Raw genomic sequence first — 18,201 nt, 5'->3', positions numbered from 1 at the left:
CTGAGGCCTCCTGTCCTCCCTCCATGTGCCCTGGAAAAGCAGGCTGAAGATCTGGGACTCAGCCTTGGTACTCCTTGTCTGCTGAGCCAGTTGACTGCAGACCACAAACCCCTCCTACAAGGTCTCCCTCCAGTGCCTCTTCCCACACAGCTGCTCTCCCCCTCCTTCCTTCCACTGGAGCCACCCTGCCCCTCTCCCCTGGAAACCTGTCAGGTCATGAGACGGCCTTGCACAAGTCCTGCAGAGCTGGCTACTGTGCGAATCCCAAGTACCCTGGCTCAGCCAACAAAGCTTGCTTCTTGCACACACCAAGAAAGATAGAGTTCTTTCTTAAACTCCCATGATGCTCTGCTATCACGCTGCCCTCACATAACTATGTATAGTCCTAGACTGGAGGCACAGACTCACCTGTAAGATCTGCAGAGTCAGGACCCCACCTGGGCTCACTGTGGCAGAATTCCCTGAAGTCCTACCTAGGAAGCCTGCTAGAAGGGATGCTGCTCCTATGTCCTCCTCACCCTGACACCCCAATGCCCCATGCTGTCCTGTGCATGGAAGTGGCCAGGTAAATATCAGCCCCTCCCCATGGGAAACTCTTGAGGGCAAGGACTGTGCCCTTGTGGGTTTGGTGCCAACAATTAGCTTGGCATGAGGCCAGTGCTCAATAAGTGCTTAGACCGTATACGGCCTGACTTGGAAATGAGCTTCTGAGAGACTCTCAGAAGGACCTGGTTTCTAAACGGAAAACTTGAGATCAAATTATATATTATTATGTTCTTATATAAAAGTGCAGAAATACAGAAAATAAAAATGGAGCTTAATGTGGTAATAACTGGTAATAAATTGGTAATTACTCAGATTACAAATAAAGCCCTGTGGAATTCCATATTAGAAACTCCTACACTTCATGCCATAACTCATCTACATAAATGATATATATATGTACATATATTCATATAACTCAACTATCTAAAAATATTTTGTAAACTTTCCTAAGTGAAGCTATATAAATTATTTTAAAAAGTGCACAAAACACAAAAGAATGCAAAAGTAAAAGTTAATAAAAACACAACCATGTCCCAGCCTAACAGGAAACACTCTCCCAGGCCCTGATTAATGAGCAATAATGATGGCAGCCAACTGGAAGTGACAGGAGGAGGTGGCTCTCATCTCTTCAAAGCAAACCAATCACAGGATCACTTCTTTAGAGGATGGGGCAGACTAAGGGACACCCAGGGGAGCGGGACAGAAAGTATAAATGAACGGAGAATCATGGGAAATAACTCACAAAAAAAGGGAACTGAAGCCTCAGATGCCCAAGAACTGAAGAGCCCTTCTGCCAGGGCCACAGACAGCCGTGGGCATGAGGGCTCCTCTAAGGAGAGCGGCCAGCAGCACCCACCTCAATGATCTCCGTCTGTGCATGCTTCGTCCAGAACGCCTGCGGAGGGGTGGTGACACTGACAGCCACAAAACTATTTGGCTTCCGATCTAGCGATGGAGTGTGCAGCTCACTGCAAGCTACAGAATCAAGATGGGGAAAAGAAGCCTTTGCACCAAGTTTTAGTTAGTTCATTGCTCCAAACAAACCCACAGAAAGCTTAAAATAATACCCAGGGACACCATGGTCCCATTGCCAGCAAGAGAGGGGACTGGGAAAGCCTGTTTTCTCATTCTGTTTCCCTTCTCCCTCCTCACAATGTAGTACGGCATGAGCGGAGCGGAGCCTGTGCTGAGGGTGGCCTTTCAGGTTCCCGGAGAGTGAAATTCAGAATCAACAGATGAGCTCCCAGGCAACACATGCATGCAGATTATGACTGCTGTGGCTAATAAGTATGATAGCCCATGAATCCTGACATATAGATGATGCTATAACAAAATTAAAACTCTATAACAAAATAAAGCTCTTTCCAAAAGGAAAAGTCAATACTATAATCCATATCAAATGTAAGATTTCTTTTTAGAACTAAACAGAATTTGGACCATTTCAGTTAGATAAATCTGTCATACTATGACCTCAAAACAACATCCTAAGTCTGAAGCAAGTCTATCACAAAGATGACCCCAGGAAGAATTATCACATCACACTGACTTCCACATGCTCACTGAATAACTGTGAAAGGGGAGAGAAAATGCTCAGTCATTGAACTTGAATATGCCATCGATAAGAATTCAACATTTCCTTACTTGAAAGATATTAAGGGGCTAGATATTCAGCTGCTCATCCAGAGGATCCAGGTTCAATTCTCAGCATCCACATGGTAGTTCACAACTGACTGGAACTCCAGTTCCAGGGAATTCTGTGACCTCTCTTATGGGGACCAGGTAGAGTGAGTGAGTGAGTGTGTGTGTGCGCACATGCACACATTTGTGTGTACTCATCTGCTGAGCCGGTTGACTGCAGACCACAAACCCCTCCTACAAGGTCTCCCTCCGGCGCCTCTTCCCACACAGCTGCTCTCCCCTCCTTCCTTCCACTGGAGCCACCCTGCCCCTCTCCCCTGGACACCTGTCAGTGTCTTACAGATGCACATAAAATGTCTTTAAAAACTAAGAAGGGCATTAAAATGTACTAAGTCTTTCAGCTTTTCAAGACAACAAAAGTCCTGGGCTAGAGGCAGTGACAGCTGGACAGCTGTGCAGACACACCTAATGTTTCCATGTACACTCACAACAGCGAAAGCGGTCGTTAGCATATGGTCTGTGTTTTCATCCCTACTAAATACATACCACCAACTCTAACTCTACACTACATCTTCACAGCCGCCACTGGTAAGACACATGCCAAGAACAAGATGGCAGGAAGACAATAAGAACGAGAAAAGAAAAACCTGAAAGAATAAGGAAAATAAGGGAGGAGGAGATGCACGTTTGTAGATTAGAGAAGACTAATGCCTTGCTGTGTTCCAAGTAACCGTAGCCGAGGCAGTGAATTCTTCATGATCACTGTCCCCTGAAGTACCCTCCATAGTCTGACATTTGAGCACTGGGGTCCTAGTTGGAAGAGAGGCTTTACTGGAGCAGTGCATCGGCAGGGAGGGGGTGGAGAGTTGAAGGCCTCTCCCTGCCAGTAGTTGTTCTATGTTTGAGGTTCACGGTGGGAGACCTTGGCTTCTGCTCCAGCCAACAGGGCTGCAGCTCGCTGCCATGCCTCCCCCTGCATCATGGATTTTCCCTCTGGATCCCAAATAAACTCTTTATTCTGTAAGTTGCCTTGGTCATAGTGTTTATCACAGCAACAGAAAAATAATATACTGCCCAAAGACAAATCACTTTTTTGGACTCTAATTATTCAGTACCTGCCATTAACCTTGCTGTACCAGTTATCTGTCCCTACCACACACATGTTCATGTGCTATTTTATCATCACTGTTCACTTAGCTAGAGAGACACCCTCCTGGTTTTGGAGTCTCAATCTTTTCTACTGTGAATTTCTATCTGGAATCATCCGCCTGCTCCTGAGTAGCATTCCATAGCATTGTTGAGACTGCAAGGCTAGGGGCTGACACATCTTTTCAGTTTTTAAGGTTTGAAAATTCTTACTGCACCTGAATGATTGAAGGATATTTTCTCTAGGTAGTTATTTTCCCTAAGACCTTTATAGATATATTGTCTCAGAGTTTCTATTTTTTCCTGCTACAAAACCAAAAGTCAGTCTAATTATTGCTATGATGAGCTCTCGCTCGTGCGTTCTCTCTCTCCTCTCTCTCTCTGTGTGTGTGTGTGTGTGTGTTGGCAGCTTTTATACTTGCCCTGAGTTTGACTTCCAATAGTTCTACTATCATGCACCTAGAAATCTTCTCTCTTACTTTACTAGCTTGGGAGAAATGCTTAACTCTAAGTACTAAACCTTTGTTTCCTCTTGAATACAAATAGATTAAGCACGTTCATGGCTTTTGTGGAAATCGTTAGCTTGTTTTTGAGACACAATCTTACTATGTAGCCCTGGATGGCTGGAACTGACTTTGGGGACTTAGAAGGCCTCAAACTCACAGAGATTGGCCTGCCTCTGCTTCCCAAGTGCTAGGATTAAAGGTCTGTTCACCATGTCCAGTCCATCTTCTGATGTACATTCTCAGGAAAAAGGTTTTTTTCTACTGAATAAACTCTGGCTTAAGCCAAATATAGCCAAGCCCTACAAGTGGTATTTTTTTTTTCCTTTTCCTTCAGAAAATGGTCAGATAATGATAGTTATCTTAAGAATGGGGGCTATGTAAGGTCTCTGGTTTTGCTGAATACATAATCCTAGGTGGGCTGCCTTTTTAAGAATTTGCAATGTTATTTTTCATCTAGAAGCATGTAAGATTTTTCACTTTTCCTGGGAATATGGAAGTTTCAGGAGACACTTGCTGGTGGACACACTGGTCTTCGGCTAGCCCTTCTACAAGGGAAAGACAGTTCTGCACTTTGCGCCTGTGTTCCTCTTTCTGTCTCTCTAACTCTGATCTCTGATTTGTTAGCCACCAAAGGTTACAATGCCAGATTGTGTCTTATCTCTCACTCAAAAACCTCTAATCTATGCTTCTTGATACTTTTTGAATTGGGGTTGTTATTTATGAACTCAGTCTTCAACAGAGTGCCTTTGGCTTTTCAGTGTTTTTATGAAGATAATTCATCACCCCAAAGTCCTCACAGAATTATATAGCCATTATAACCGTCTACTTCCTTAATATAGCCACATTTCAAAAGAAAAAAATCTATACCCACCAGCAGCCGCTCATCATCCCTCTTCTCCACCCCCAGAAACCACTAACTCTGTCTGTGTAGCTCCGTCTCCTCTGGACAAGTGTACACAGCAGGAGTATGTGGTGTGCACCCTTCTGTGGCTGTCTTCTCCCGCTCGGCAGCTTGTTGAGCCCCGCTAATGCCACAGCATCTATCAGTATTTTGTCCCTTTCTTTTGATGAGCGAGTCCTGAATGAACACACCGCAGACTATTCCATTGGTGGATGCTTTGATTGGTCTGCAATTTGGTTACTGCACACAATGTTGTAGACACGTGTGAACTAGTGTTTGTTGAACATACGTCTTCATCTGTTTTGAATTTCTCTGCTGAATATGTAATCCTAGTTTGCCTGCCTTTTTAAGAATTTACAATGCTTGTGAACCTCATCCTTCTTCTTCTTTTCTTCCTCCTCCTCCTCCCACACCCTCCTCCACCAGTATTCTTAAGCAGGGACTGTGTAGCTCACAGTTGGTTGCTGCTTTTTAAATTCTGTCCTTGGTTCTCGACAGTTTAGTTAGGATGAATCCAGGTGTAGATAGATCCCTTTGGGGTTTATCTCAGTTCTGATTGAAAAGGACATTTAGAAAGTTTTATCTTGATGAAATTTCAGACCACGGGAAATAGAATTAGGATCTTAAAGTCTCCAGCTGGGGCTGGGCAGATGGCTCAGCAGTTAGGAGAGCTTGCTGCTCTAACAAGGTTCCAGCATGACTGCTGGAGTTCAGATCCTAGCACCATGTCTAGCTGCTCTCAAAGGCCAGGAACTCCAGCTGCAAGAGATTTGGGCACGGGCACACACACACACACACACACACACACACACACACACACACACCACCACACCACACCACACCACACCACTATTACTACCAATTAAAAAAAAAAAGTCCAGAAGAATGAGAAAGCACTTTACTTGTATTTCCACTGGAATTTTCTGACCATGCAAACGCAGTGGAACCTAACAGCCAAAGGCAGCGTGTTTCAGCTCCGCAGAGTCTCAAACAGCTTGCCAAATAGCTTCTCTTCCCCTATATCCATTTCCTGGATGAGGAGTGTGCTTGACCCAAAATGGGGTAACCTGGGGGGCGGAAATGACACAGTTCCCAAGAAACAGTGCACACTGGATGGAGGGTAAAGAACGCTCATGTGGCTTTTGGTAAACAGCGTTTGCTTAAGTGTCGGGATATAGAATGAGACTTTAACCTAAAAGCTGCAACTGACGTGTCTGAACATAGAGAATGGATGAAGAGACATCCAGACATTTCTAAAGCCAGCAAATCAGAAGCAGGGACGAAGTCCTGCAGTGAGACTTGCCCAGGAGGCCAGCCTAAGAAGGCGGCGGTGAGGAGGGACTTCAGGAAGTGGATCTCACCTCCACCCCGCCCTCACTGCTTCTCAGATGAGCAGAAGCAAAACGACTAAACAGGCAAATATTCTGAACTGTAAAAGAAAAACATTAATCAAAGAAGCTGGACATTTTTAAACAACAACAGATTGTGGTACAATCTTTCATTCAGTGAAAACTATTAGAGAGAACCATCTGTGGGATGGGGTCTACGGCCTTCCAGTGTTTTGTTTGGTCGCTCACTCAGCGCAGTGAGACCTGCAGAGTTTGAATGATTGGTGGTAGAAGTGGATTTACTGAGAAGTACATCATCCCAATATTCCTGATAGGCTTTTCTCACGTACCAAAGTCGCTGGCATCCTTTAATGTTAATAGATATGAGCCCTGCCTCATTATTTCAGATGCTACAGAGGAGACTGCACGGCCGTGCTGTTTATTTTAACTAGTTTTCTGTTGGCCAGTCTTTGGCCACCTGAAATCATGACAGAAACCATTAGTCAGAAGTCACCATAATGGACAGGATATGATTGGAGACCTTCTACAGCCCCATTCTTAACATAACAATCATTATTTGACCATTTCTGGAAGAAAAAACAAACAAACTTGTTTTTATTTGGCCTAAGCCAGAGTTTACATAGTAGAAAGAAACAGCTTTTTTTTTTTCCCCCTGAAACTGTCCATCAGAAGCAATCAGGCTGAACCTGGGGCTGGTCTGGGGCTTGTAGCCCAGTGGTAGAGCACCTGAAGTCCTGACTGCATCTTGACCATGACGATGGCAGCAGCAACCAAAATCAGTAACTGTTTCTTTAAATACTGCAGCTGAACAGGACAATACTAACCCGTGAGGCAAACAAGCAGTTGATCAGAGAAGCTTAACAGAGAATGAATACTTAAAAGAAAAGCTAGGCAGTGAAGGACAGGACCAGGACCTCTGCAAAGCTCTGACATTCATGGAAGCCAGCACATGTAGAGGGTTATGCAGATGTCCTCGGACATCTGTATGCTCAGAAAAGAACTGAGGAGATGAGGAGATGAGGAGTGATCACCTTAGACTACCCACCCTTGGTGGTCAGCAGAAGCAGGAAGTGAACCCTAAAGATGTGGAACAACATGCTCGCACATACTTAACAAAACTCCCACCAAAAGTCTTTAGTTCTTTGAGCTTTAAAGAGTTTTCTAGCCAGCCAGGTGAGAGATCTCTGTGAGTTCCAGGCCATCTAGGGCTACACAGTGACACTCTGTCTCCAATAGATACAGGATATCCATTCAAATTGAACTTGACCACTAAGTGGCCTAGCAGTCACTCCAGGATCCACACGTGATGAGAGGCTACTAATGAGCAGTCAGCAACAGCAGTATCAGGAGTGGGAACGAAAGACCCTGGGGAAGGGGAGAATTTGATTTCCAGAGCTGCTACATCACATTGTTCAAAATGTCTAACCGTTAGCCACAAGTTATGAAACATGGAAAACAAAACCCACAAGAGAAATACTGCTCATATCTAGATGAATTTAAAAACTCAAAAACAGTCAACAGTACCTGTCTCTGAGGGGGACACAGATGTCTGACTTACTAAGAAACTAGGTAAAGTATGAGGAAAATGTCTTGTTATACAGAGTATCAGTGAAGGAATTGAAACCATAAAACTAGCCATGTAGAGAATATTCAAAGTACAATAACGGAAATGAAAAATCATTAAGAGTAGCTCAACTGTGAGCAGACAAAGAAAGAGTCAGCATCTTTGGAGATGTCAACTACAATTATTTAGTCTGAAGAACAGAAAGAAATAAAAAGAAAAAAAAAAAACAGTTTCAGAGAGGCCTAGAAAATCACCAAGTTCCTCAACATAGGTTTAATCAGAATTCCGGAAGGAGAGGAAAAAGTGGAGCGGGGAGAAAGAACATTTGACAAAATGACAGCCAGGTACTTTCCAGACTTCATGGAGAACAAGTGCCTTGACAAGTATTTTTAAACTAGACTCATATTCTTCAGTTCTGAAGGATTTCTTGCATTATTTCTAAACTTCTTTTGTGCTCATTTTTCCGTTTTCTCTTTTAAATGATGGGCATCCTGGACCGCCCATCTCTCTCCTGTTTCCTATGTTGCTTGCTGAGACTATGTCTTGGCTACCTTCCTGGCTTGACTGGATTTGTAAATTTCATCTGTTAAGTTTTAAACTTGTTCCTCAGCTGCCTGTTATAAACAGTACCCCGTTACTGAGCACAGAGAGGCACTCCCTCCTTTCTAGAAGGTGTATTACAATTTCTTTGGTGTTTTCTTCTACTTCTGCAATACCTGTTTTATCCAAGTTCTGGTTTTGGTTCATTCTGTAGACCTACCATATGGGGCTGGTAGTCTTTGACTTCTGTTTTCCTCTAAAGCACTCCTGAGGTGTGCATTTCTTACAGCACACACCCATTTGAAGTGTACAGCTCAATGAGTTTCAGAAGTTCCTATGTCCACGTAGCCACTTCCACTGTTGAGAACATTTCCACCCCACCACCCCTATAGGCAAAGGGAACCCTTGCCCAAACTCTTGCAAGTGTCTTCCATCCTCTGCCCTGGCCCTCATCTTCACTCTGCCAGGTATATGCCTCCACTCAGGTGACACTGCCCCTGTAGAAAGTAACCATCCACTCCCTCCAAAGAGACAAGTGACTCCTCTACCAGACGTGAAACAGTGTGCCCAGCCCTGCAGTCACTGCCCTGGAACTCACTTAGCCTGCTCTGTACACAAACTCAGCACCACACAGCCTTCCAAATACTTCATTAAAGCATGAACATTTACCCCCCCCAAAAGTATTGGCACCCAAGTATTGACTGCAACTTGATTCAAAATAGTCTCCACTAGACACAACTCAAATCTCCATCAGCAGGTGGCTTAGCCACAGGAGGATGGTCAGTTATGAGATGCTCCATCTCCTCAGAAACATCTCAGCAGAGGTGACGGCACTCAGAAGCACTCAGTGGTTCTTAGAGACAGACTGACAGTAACAACAGCCAGGAGAGGGGTACCTACCTAAGCTGAATTCTAAAATGGGCTCGTCTGGGTCTTGGATATTTCCTGGTAGAAGAGAAATGAGAAAGTCACCCAAACAAACCTCCCCAGAACTTAGCTTGCATTTGTTCTGCACAAAACAGAATCAAGAAACACTGACTCCTCTTGCTCACCCCAAAATATTACAGTAGATGATTTCTATACTTTGAAACAGTTTACTTCAGAGATTCTGAAGAAATCTCAGACCCCTTTCCATTTTGCCTACTGGGAGGCAAGCCCAGGGTGCTCACCCAAGCTGGCAAAGGAATGATGATCAGTCTCACAAGACCAGTTCCCAGGGCTCTCGCCGTCCCCACCAACCAGAAGGCTACCACCCCAGGACACCCTCTCCCAATGGCTAAGTCACCAGCTGCCCCTGGCCCTTCCAACAGTGTTACAGCATGGAGCCTGAGTCCTTCAAGTTCCTAACCAGATGCCTAGTATAGGCCTGAGGCTCACCTGCCAGAGAGAGGCCCACCATGTCGGCTGCCACATCAATGGTGGAAGCCCGCTGCATCGCACGGGCCCTGGCACCATGGCGAGGGCTGTGCTCTCTTGCTGTCATGATGTCATTGGTGAGGATATGCTTCTTGTTCCTGGGTCACACCTCTCCTGATTCCTCAAGGAAGAGCTGTCTCCAGGCCCTGGATTCCTAAGACGGCAGTAGCCCTGAGACACAGGGGCAAACACAGATAGATAGGAGTCAGGAGCGTGACGATGGAGAAACTGTGTTCCTATGGCAAGAGGCTGAACCCAGTGTCTTGTGACATGTCTGCAACTGGGCTGGGATGTCTCTCACCTTCTACTCTCTTCCTCCCCCGAACCCCTCGGTACTGTGGACCCACAGGATCCTCTTCGACCAAAATGGGCCACATTACATGACGGCCTAACAGTAACCATAAAATAAGGCCTTATGGCTTTCTTGTTGCTCTCTAGCATCCTACTGGCAAGTCTCACAGAATCTCTACAATCTTCTATCAACTCCCACAGCACAACCTCTGCTAGGACAAACACCATGTGAAGATCTCTGCTGCCCAGAGGCACTGCCCACCTTCGAGGCAGAACATGGGAAGACAAAGCTTGAAGCTCTAGCCTGACTTTCCCTTCCTTCAGCTACCCAAGTTCTGGTGTGTCTTGGTCTCAGAACTTTTCCACAGTGTCAAGCCTACCTTCAACCAAAGGGTAAGGCGCTGGGGACGGAAGAGGCCATGACAGAATGCCACTGTAGCTGAGTCAGAATGAGGCTGCCCTGGTTTAGCACAGAGCTTCAACTATGCATCCAGAAGTAGGTTAAACAGCAAGAAGGGAACTTCAGGTTTGTCCAACCCCATGCATTCCATCCCTGATCGTTCTAGAAGGAACTAGCCTTCACAAGTTAGGATAACCAACAGAGCCATTAGTCTTGTGAAGAACACCCTCTTAAAGGTGTCCATATGCCCAAAAACACAATCTTCTGTTTACATCTACATACCCGAAGACCTGGGCTCTGCTCAGTCAAATCAACACATGACTTACCAGACATGCTTGCTTTTGGTCCACGTGGCATTGCTTCATAGAAGGACATCCAAATCCATCATCTAGGACAGAAAAGTATAACTTGATGAGCACACCAAAGATTAAATCCCAGAGAGCATGACACCCAGAAAGGTGAGAAGTCAACAGTTATTCCTATCTAACTTTTCACTCAGAAGGATGAGAAAGAAAAATGCACATTTCCTGCCACTCCAAGGGTTATCGTCAGTGGAATGTGGGTCTTCCCTGAAGATCCAAGAGGGAAGAGTGGTTTAGAGAAATGCAGAACGTTGGGTCCTGGCTTGCCTGCTCACAAAGCTCAGACAGACTCCAGGAGGAGCTGCAGTGCAGTCCTGAGGCTCTGCTCTCTGGTTCTCTCAGAACTACAGTGAAGAGCCAAATGCATTTTAGTAGGAAAGGGCTCAGTGCACTCCCTGGGCTCCCACATTGCCCCCACTGCATGGTGAGCAGGTACCTTCCTGCAGAAGAGAACACTCAGGCCAGAGCTTGCTATGAGCTGTTACAGCAGGCCTCGGGGTCCTGTTCACAGTCTCCTAAGAGTGAGAAGCAGAGGACAGCAGGGCAGTGCATTCAGGCCTTGGACTGACTCATGTTCTTTTGCAGGCAGGCTCCTAACTTTCCCACTGGAGTACCCAAAGACTTCTGGCTTCTGAGCCTCAACCAACGGGGTTATGGGCTGGCTGGAGAGCCACTCTAGAAATTGCTAAACAGGAGAAGTTACTCACTGGTCTGCTCTCATCAAATGACACACAAATCAAAACATTTGCAAGGCAAATATTGAAACTTAGAAAGCACCGAGACTACCTCAATGACTGGTCTTAACTTGTCACAACCTAGAATCACCTGGGAAGAGAGTCTCAGTTGAGGAATTATCTAGATGAGGTTGGCCTGTGAACAACTTTGTGGGAGACTGTCCTGATGGCTGGCTGACCCAGCCCACTGTGGGCAGTACCATCTCTCCCACCTCCCACTGGCTGGGCCCTGCCTGAGCTGGACAAGACTGAAGAAAGCTAGCTGAGAAAGCAATCCTTGGCCATGGTCACACTTGTTTCTCTTTGCTTTGCCTGCTGATGTGATGTAGTCAGCAGATTGCTTGAGCTCCTGATTTGACTCTCCACACCCCACCCTCTAATGTGATGACCTTTGAACTGTAAACCGAACGAACCCTTTCTCCTCTAAGTTCTTGATGTGTGTTTATAACAGCAAAAATGAAACTAGACCAACTACTAAAATTCTAATAACTGCTGACAAGAATAAACAAAAGTCATTAGTGATATAGGCATAAAGGGGAGGAACCCGTGAAAAAGGAGTATGCATGGTAAATATTTGGAAAAACTGTCAAATTCCAGAAAAGTAACACTAAATCCACCTATTCCACCTAAATTAATTCTCCAAGAGATGCCCATCTGTTCTTCCAAAATATATACTGCTAGAAGGCCTGGAGCCCTTCTATATTGTGGATAACATTTTAGAGTGATACTATAATTTTAGAATTTATTAAATTTTATAAACAAAAAAATTCTTGCCAAGCATCTGAAAGATGGAAAAGACTCTTTCACAAAGCTGCTTACTGTAAATAATGAAGACTAGAAGTAATCTCAGTGCCCAGCTACAGTATGTTCTGGAACATCATGAGATACTAAAACTATTCTAATAAATCCAGAAGTCACACATAATATAAACTGAAGCTATGAAGCCTAGAACAATCATTTAAATAGCTACAATGATAGGCAGGCAAAGCCAAGAGCTGGCAAGGATGTAGAGCAATTGGAACCAGTGCTGTGGTGGAGCAGGTGTGGTGTAACTACTCTAGACAGCTGGCAGTCCCTACCCAAGCTGCACAGGACTAACTGGTGATACACCCACAACTTGGATACAATTCAGGGTGCAACTGCTAACAGAAATGCATGTATGGAAGTTTATGTATGTATGTATGTACACACACACACACACACACACACACACACACACACACACACACAACATGGAGAATGTTGAGGGCAGTGACAGTCATTAACAGTGGGATTCTAGAGACAATAGAAATGTCCGTCATCTGTAAAATGTATAGAGCAAAACAGATGACTCACAGGGAAGGCCAAGCATACGAGCCCAACACGGGCAGTCCGCTGGTCAAGTGCAGGCAGGGCCAGAGTCTGCGCTGTGGTGTCAAAAGGAGGATATAGTGCAGGGGCAGAGGTCAGCTACAGAGGTGCAAGTGACTCCCGGGTTCTGAGAAGGTTCTGTTTCTTGGCTGGGGTGCAGGTTCCAAGTGACAACCCATTCAGCAGTGTGTGAGTAGGTGTTGTGCCTCAGTAAGGACACTTACTTCTTTTAATGGTGGTAGCAGGGACAACAGAGCAAACACTATCAGTTTTGCACCAGCTGCTCTCTAGTTACAACAACTTACAGAGACCAGCCACAGGGCCTGTGAAGGCTGTAACAAGATGGCCACCAGCTAGGAGTGGTTGCAGGGAACTGTTTCCTAAGCTCCATACTGCCACCTTCACGTGTTTAAAAGGCTGCGTTAAATCCTGGCTATGACTTCATACGTGGGATGAGCTGCTGTCTCTTGATGGTCATTTCAGTATAAACTCAGTATCCCATGCCTTGCCTTGCTGCCTTTCTACCTAATAGTGAAGGGGCCAGTGAGCCCTTCCCTCAGGACAGCAGAGACGTGCCACCTCACAAATAACTCACCTCAGCCCTGACATCTTGCTCCAGGGCGGCGGACGACCCACCGTCTCTTACCTGTGTCCTGCCCACTCCACCTGACTCTGAGGAAAGTGGTTTGTGTGACATGAAGATCGCAGTCCTCCGAAAGGAGGATTTACATCCTAATTTTACACTCGTTCATTGGTCAGAGGAACTTTCAGGTCAAAAGACTTTAGCAGCTACTTCTCATTCTATTTGCAGGCATTTAATTATAACCTACAATTTAAATCATTGAGGTCCACAACGCAAGGCAATTTGTATAGCTGAACTTGATTTCCCTTCTTGGTCTCATTAATTTCAGACAATTCACCAAGGATTCCTAAATTCCCGATGCCCCCAATGTTGCTGCCAGTTCCATTTGAAGACTGGAGTTCATTAGAGGAGGGGAAGGCATTTCTACCCAGGAGCTGGAAGAAAGAAAGCAACAGCTGATGAGCCTGCGTCCTTCCCCACTCACAGTGGATAGACCCCTTCGGACAGGCCAGCAAAGGTCCTTGAAGAGATGTCTACACCGTCTGACACCCAGGAGGGCAGGGGAGGTGACAGCAGCAGGGCAAGGACACCTCAGGATTCTCAAAGGGAGTGAATGGAATCTGAGAGAGGGCAGGTGGCTCAGGAGTTTCTACAGAAAGTCTTGGGAAACGCCTGCCTTACCCTTCTCCTTGCTGAAACAAAAGAGCCTCAAGCAGAGAAGAGGCTCAGGGGCCCTTATATCTTAGTGACCTCTTGGAGGCCATGGGCTGAGCTGAAGCTGAAGGAAGGGGAGTTACTAGAACTGTTCTGGTCCATCTTAAGACTAGCATTTTTCTAAACATAGGCTCATAAAAAAAGGTTGAACAAAAGGGAACAGGGGGTACTATTATAGACAGCGTGCATCTTCTCAAAAATCTCATGCATGTGAAAAGTATCTAAAGAACAAAACAACAAACAAACAAACAAAAAGCCCAAATATAAGCGAGGCTCTTCTGCCCAGCCCAGCCTTACTGGTGACCCTGCTCTGCAAATGGGCTCCAAGCCTTTCCCAGGTCACTCACTCTCTCCACACACAAGCAGTGGGAGAGAAAGTATGAAAGATGTGAGTCAGAATGAGTCAGCAGTCCTTGAGGGAGAGCTTACTTTAGAAGATGGAAAAACAGGAATTTCCTTTTAAACCCCCAAATCCAAGATAACTAAAATCATAGATCACTATGACATCACCATTCACTGGCACCAAAAATTACTATGAGTACTAACCAAAGAAGACAAGTATCCTGAAGCCTTGATGGTGACTCTTGAATAAAATTATTTCTTCCTGTCAATTCTCAACTTCCAAATACTACTTTTCAAGGGGATAACAGTCTGGATAATAGTCCAGCACCAGAGAGACAGTTGGGAGGTATCAGAAAAAACCTTCTCTTGGGGGAGAGGCAAACAACATGCATCCCCTTTTTTACAAGGTCCCAACCAAAGGCTAACCTGACAAAGATCCCCCTCTGGAACCAATGAGTTTATTGGGCTCACTCACAGAGGCTTCTGGCAAGAGTATAGGTGACCCCAAAGCAGCTGCACTAGAAAGTCTCAACCCAGCATGGGTGATGGCTTCTCAGTAGCAACACAGATGGAGGGAGGGAGTCACTCTCAACCTCTTACACCATAAATCCTCTAGAACCTCCAGGAACCGCCACACCAACCCTCCCTACTCCTCAACACAATGAAGGCAGAAGTGCATTCAAATTTCTAGAAGGAGTGGCTGCAATCTCAGTTGAGGGTCCAATGACCCCCATCAACTCCTCCTCCTATGCAGTGATGTAACAGCCAACTGTACCGTGATGATGGATGGACACTCACAGTAGGATCGACCACTCTCATAAAAATGGCACTGTTTTGTTTAGAGGACCGATTTCTACAATACAAGGTATAAAGCTCTGACTCAGTACAGTCATGCTATAGAACAGTTGAGCATGGCTAGTGCTTAAAAAGCAGAAAAAGAAAGCTTTAGGAAATCAAGCACAGCAAAGAAAACAGTACTAGCAATGTGCATCTCTTCTCATTCACAGGTACAAAGAGCTTCACCCAAAGACATCCACACACACCTGTTCTCATGAAGTCATTCAATTATTGACCTCCTGCTTCCCGTTTCTTGTTTTCTGCTAATGATAATAAACAAGTAACTATAGTAAATGGCTTAACACCATTTAAGTAACATGCCTCATAAATGCAATGAATATGACAAAATTTATGTCTGAACCCAGATAGAAATGCATGCCCCAAGCCCCTATTCAGGAGGTCAGTAACTTGTGGATCCCCAAATTCATGTATTAAAATCCAAGGTCAATGGAATGGAACTACCAGGTGGCCCTTTAGAAGATAGGTCCCAAGGGCTCCATCCTCATAAATAGGACTGGTGCCTTACAGAAGGGCTGAATGTAATTAACCTTTCACCTTTCTGTAGTCCAGTGTGTGGTGGCATAAGAAGGCCCTCACCAGAGACCAAGTGCTGGCACCCTGATCTTGGAATTCCGGAGGTAAGAAATAATGTTGCTTATGAATGACCTAGTCTCAAGTACTTGGCTATGCTAACCTATCTGCCTGACATGCCTCCGCAAAGCCTGGCTATTCCTTTAAGCACAGTGCAGAGGAGTTGTCACTGGGTAGGACTAGTCTGGACTGTTCCAGCTTTCTTTCCACACTCCAACGCCTCAAGTTTCCCATCTCAGTCGATGGCACTCCCCTCTCCCTCTTCCTCTCGGCATAGAAGAGTTCTGTGTACGCCTTTTCCTCTCTCACCCTCATTCAATCCATCACCACTTCAACCTGCTCAGCTCCTGAAGCCCCAGGACTTGGAGTCTCACAGCACTCCCAGTCTATCCACAAAAGCAGTGACCCCTACACACCTCCTAACAGCTTCCTTTACAAGCACTTCACCTGGTACAGCTTCTGGCCTAGGCACCCTCTCTTCTTCAGATGACAACAGACCTCCATAGGAAGGCCTTCAGGGACAACTCAGGAACTGTCACCGAGATAGATCCCTGTGTCATCTTCAAGTCATGAAACTTCAGAAGATGTTCCATGGCAAGTAGCTTCAAAATAAGATGCCTTGGGGCAAGTTCTTTAAATCATTCATGCTGCCTAGCGCTGTGCATGAGCCTGGAATCCCAGCTACTCTGGAAGATAAAGCAGGAGGATGGAGAGCTGAGGACCAGCTGGGTCTATAGAGAGAGTTTGTGGGCAGTTTAGACAACTTAGCAAGACCCTATTTCAAAGTTAAAAGACATAAAGGTCTAGGGATATAGTCTGAAGTTAAGAGAATGGAAATAACAAAAGGATGTGAGCAACATGGGTGCCAGGCTCCCAATCTGGGTGATGAGAGGTGTGTTGATACTGACTGATGTCATGCTGGGGGAGTGTCAGGGCAAATGTGGTCAGTGCAGAGTCCTCTAACTGCTCCAGCTATAAGCAACTCTTAAACCTCACACTTCAGCCACCTTTTTAAACACCTACATCTTCTTGCTGCTGTGTCTCATGCTGTTTGTTTTCTACAAATTGGCAGTTGCTGCAATGAAGAGTTGAGGGTCCACATGAAACAAGTTTTGGGAATACAAAGGTGAATCAAGAGGCTTCACCAGGGTCTATGTCACAAGAGATGTAAGAAACAAACAAACAAACAACAACAACAACAAACACTTCATGAAAGAAGGGTATAACTTGAGGCCAGAATGCTGTTGGACAACATCTTCTGAACCTTGCCCTGTATGAAGGGCTTGTCTGTTCCTTTCCAGGCAGAGCACCCCACTCTCTGGGTGCCAGCACCAGGGATTATGGAGGCTGCTTCTTGGGGCCAATCAGCAGTGTTCTTACACACTGCCCATTCATTCCCACCCACTAAGCTCCATTTGTCATTTATTACCACATATGTTTTCAGAACTAGAAAGATAATGAACACACTGTGTAGAACCTAATGTGCACTGTCAGGACTGCCTCGAGACAATGCCCACCACTGTGAGTGCTGTTCTCTCTCCCAATGTCAATAACTTTGAAAGTCTCACTTCTTTCACAATTGTTAGCTCAGCCACTGGAAACTCACACAATTAACTGAAGGTTTCCCTGTGCTTTGGCTGGTAAAACTTTAATGCCACAGAACTTTCCAGATATGCATACAAAAACACAGTGGAAACCATCCAATATTAATTTTTATGAACTCTCACACACAGGTTGAGACATGCAGTTTCCAGACAGCTAAGAGCCAAAGTGAAAAGGACAATGGCTTCTCTGTGATCCATGATCAATTATCTCTGAGTGGGAGGCCACCAGCCAACGAAAAAGGTAGCACACACTCATCCAAGCATCTTCTCAAGCTGGGTTCAGAGACACTGCTAGTGGCCTATACAGCATGAACCTACCCCGGTTCCTCTGTGGCCAGGCAGGGGGCTCTGAACTCCAATAGCCAACTGGAGTATCGCCATTCTCTGCCCGATCTTCCTCTTCCTTTTCTTCTTTCAGCAAACCGCAAGCTATTCCTAGCTGTCTTGGTCCTGTCCTGTCTTGGTGGTTGCTTCAACCTCTCCCCCCCCCACAGCTGACCACTGAAAGCTGGACCAGGGTAGCCTCTATCCCAAGCTCTGTCTCTCTCCTTCTTCCCCTAGAGTGAGGCATGGCCACAGCCACTCCTGCTTTCTAGGCCAGCAGTGCAAGAGGGGACATCTTCTGGGCAGCAGCCTGCCCCTAGCCACATCAGTGCCCCTTGCCTTGTCCCATGCAGCCTATATCACACACTCTAAAGAGATGCAGCGATGAAGGTGTCATGATGAAGGCAGGACGAGGAGTCTTGGCCTCTCACCACATTCACTGGCCCCTTTATCTGCAATTCAG

The 18,201-nt window shown here is 45.6% G+C and overlaps 1 protein-coding gene across 7 annotated transcripts in view; it reads right to left on the bottom strand.

The window, feature by feature from the left end:
- The window catches only part of Inpp4a (inositol polyphosphate-4-phosphatase type I A), a 126,497-nt gene that overhangs the window by 49,867 nt on the left and 58,429 nt on the right, over window positions 1-18,201 (bottom strand). For all 7 annotated transcript variants that reach the window (XM_036168125.1, XM_036168121.1, XM_036168126.1 and 4 more), the window contains exons 2-5: window positions 10,624-10,685; window positions 9,568-9,777; window positions 9,091-9,135; window positions 1,403-1,521 (exon numbers count right to left, since the gene is read on the bottom strand). In XM_036168125.1, coding sequence (XP_036024018.1) covers window positions 1,403-1,521; window positions 9,091-9,135; window positions 9,568-9,673 — 270 coding nt within the window. In that variant the 5' untranslated portion in view covers window positions 9,674-9,777; window positions 10,624-10,685. The remainder of the gene's footprint in view (window positions 1-1,402; window positions 1,522-9,090; window positions 9,136-9,567; window positions 9,778-10,623; window positions 10,686-18,201) is intronic.

Source organism: Onychomys torridus, chromosome 18, assembly GCF_903995425.1.
Source record: "Onychomys torridus chromosome 18, mOncTor1.1, whole genome shotgun sequence".
NCBI classification, from domain to species: Eukaryota; Metazoa; Chordata; class Mammalia; order Rodentia; family Cricetidae; genus Onychomys; species Onychomys torridus.
This window is presented reverse-complemented; position numbering and strand designations above follow the sequence as displayed.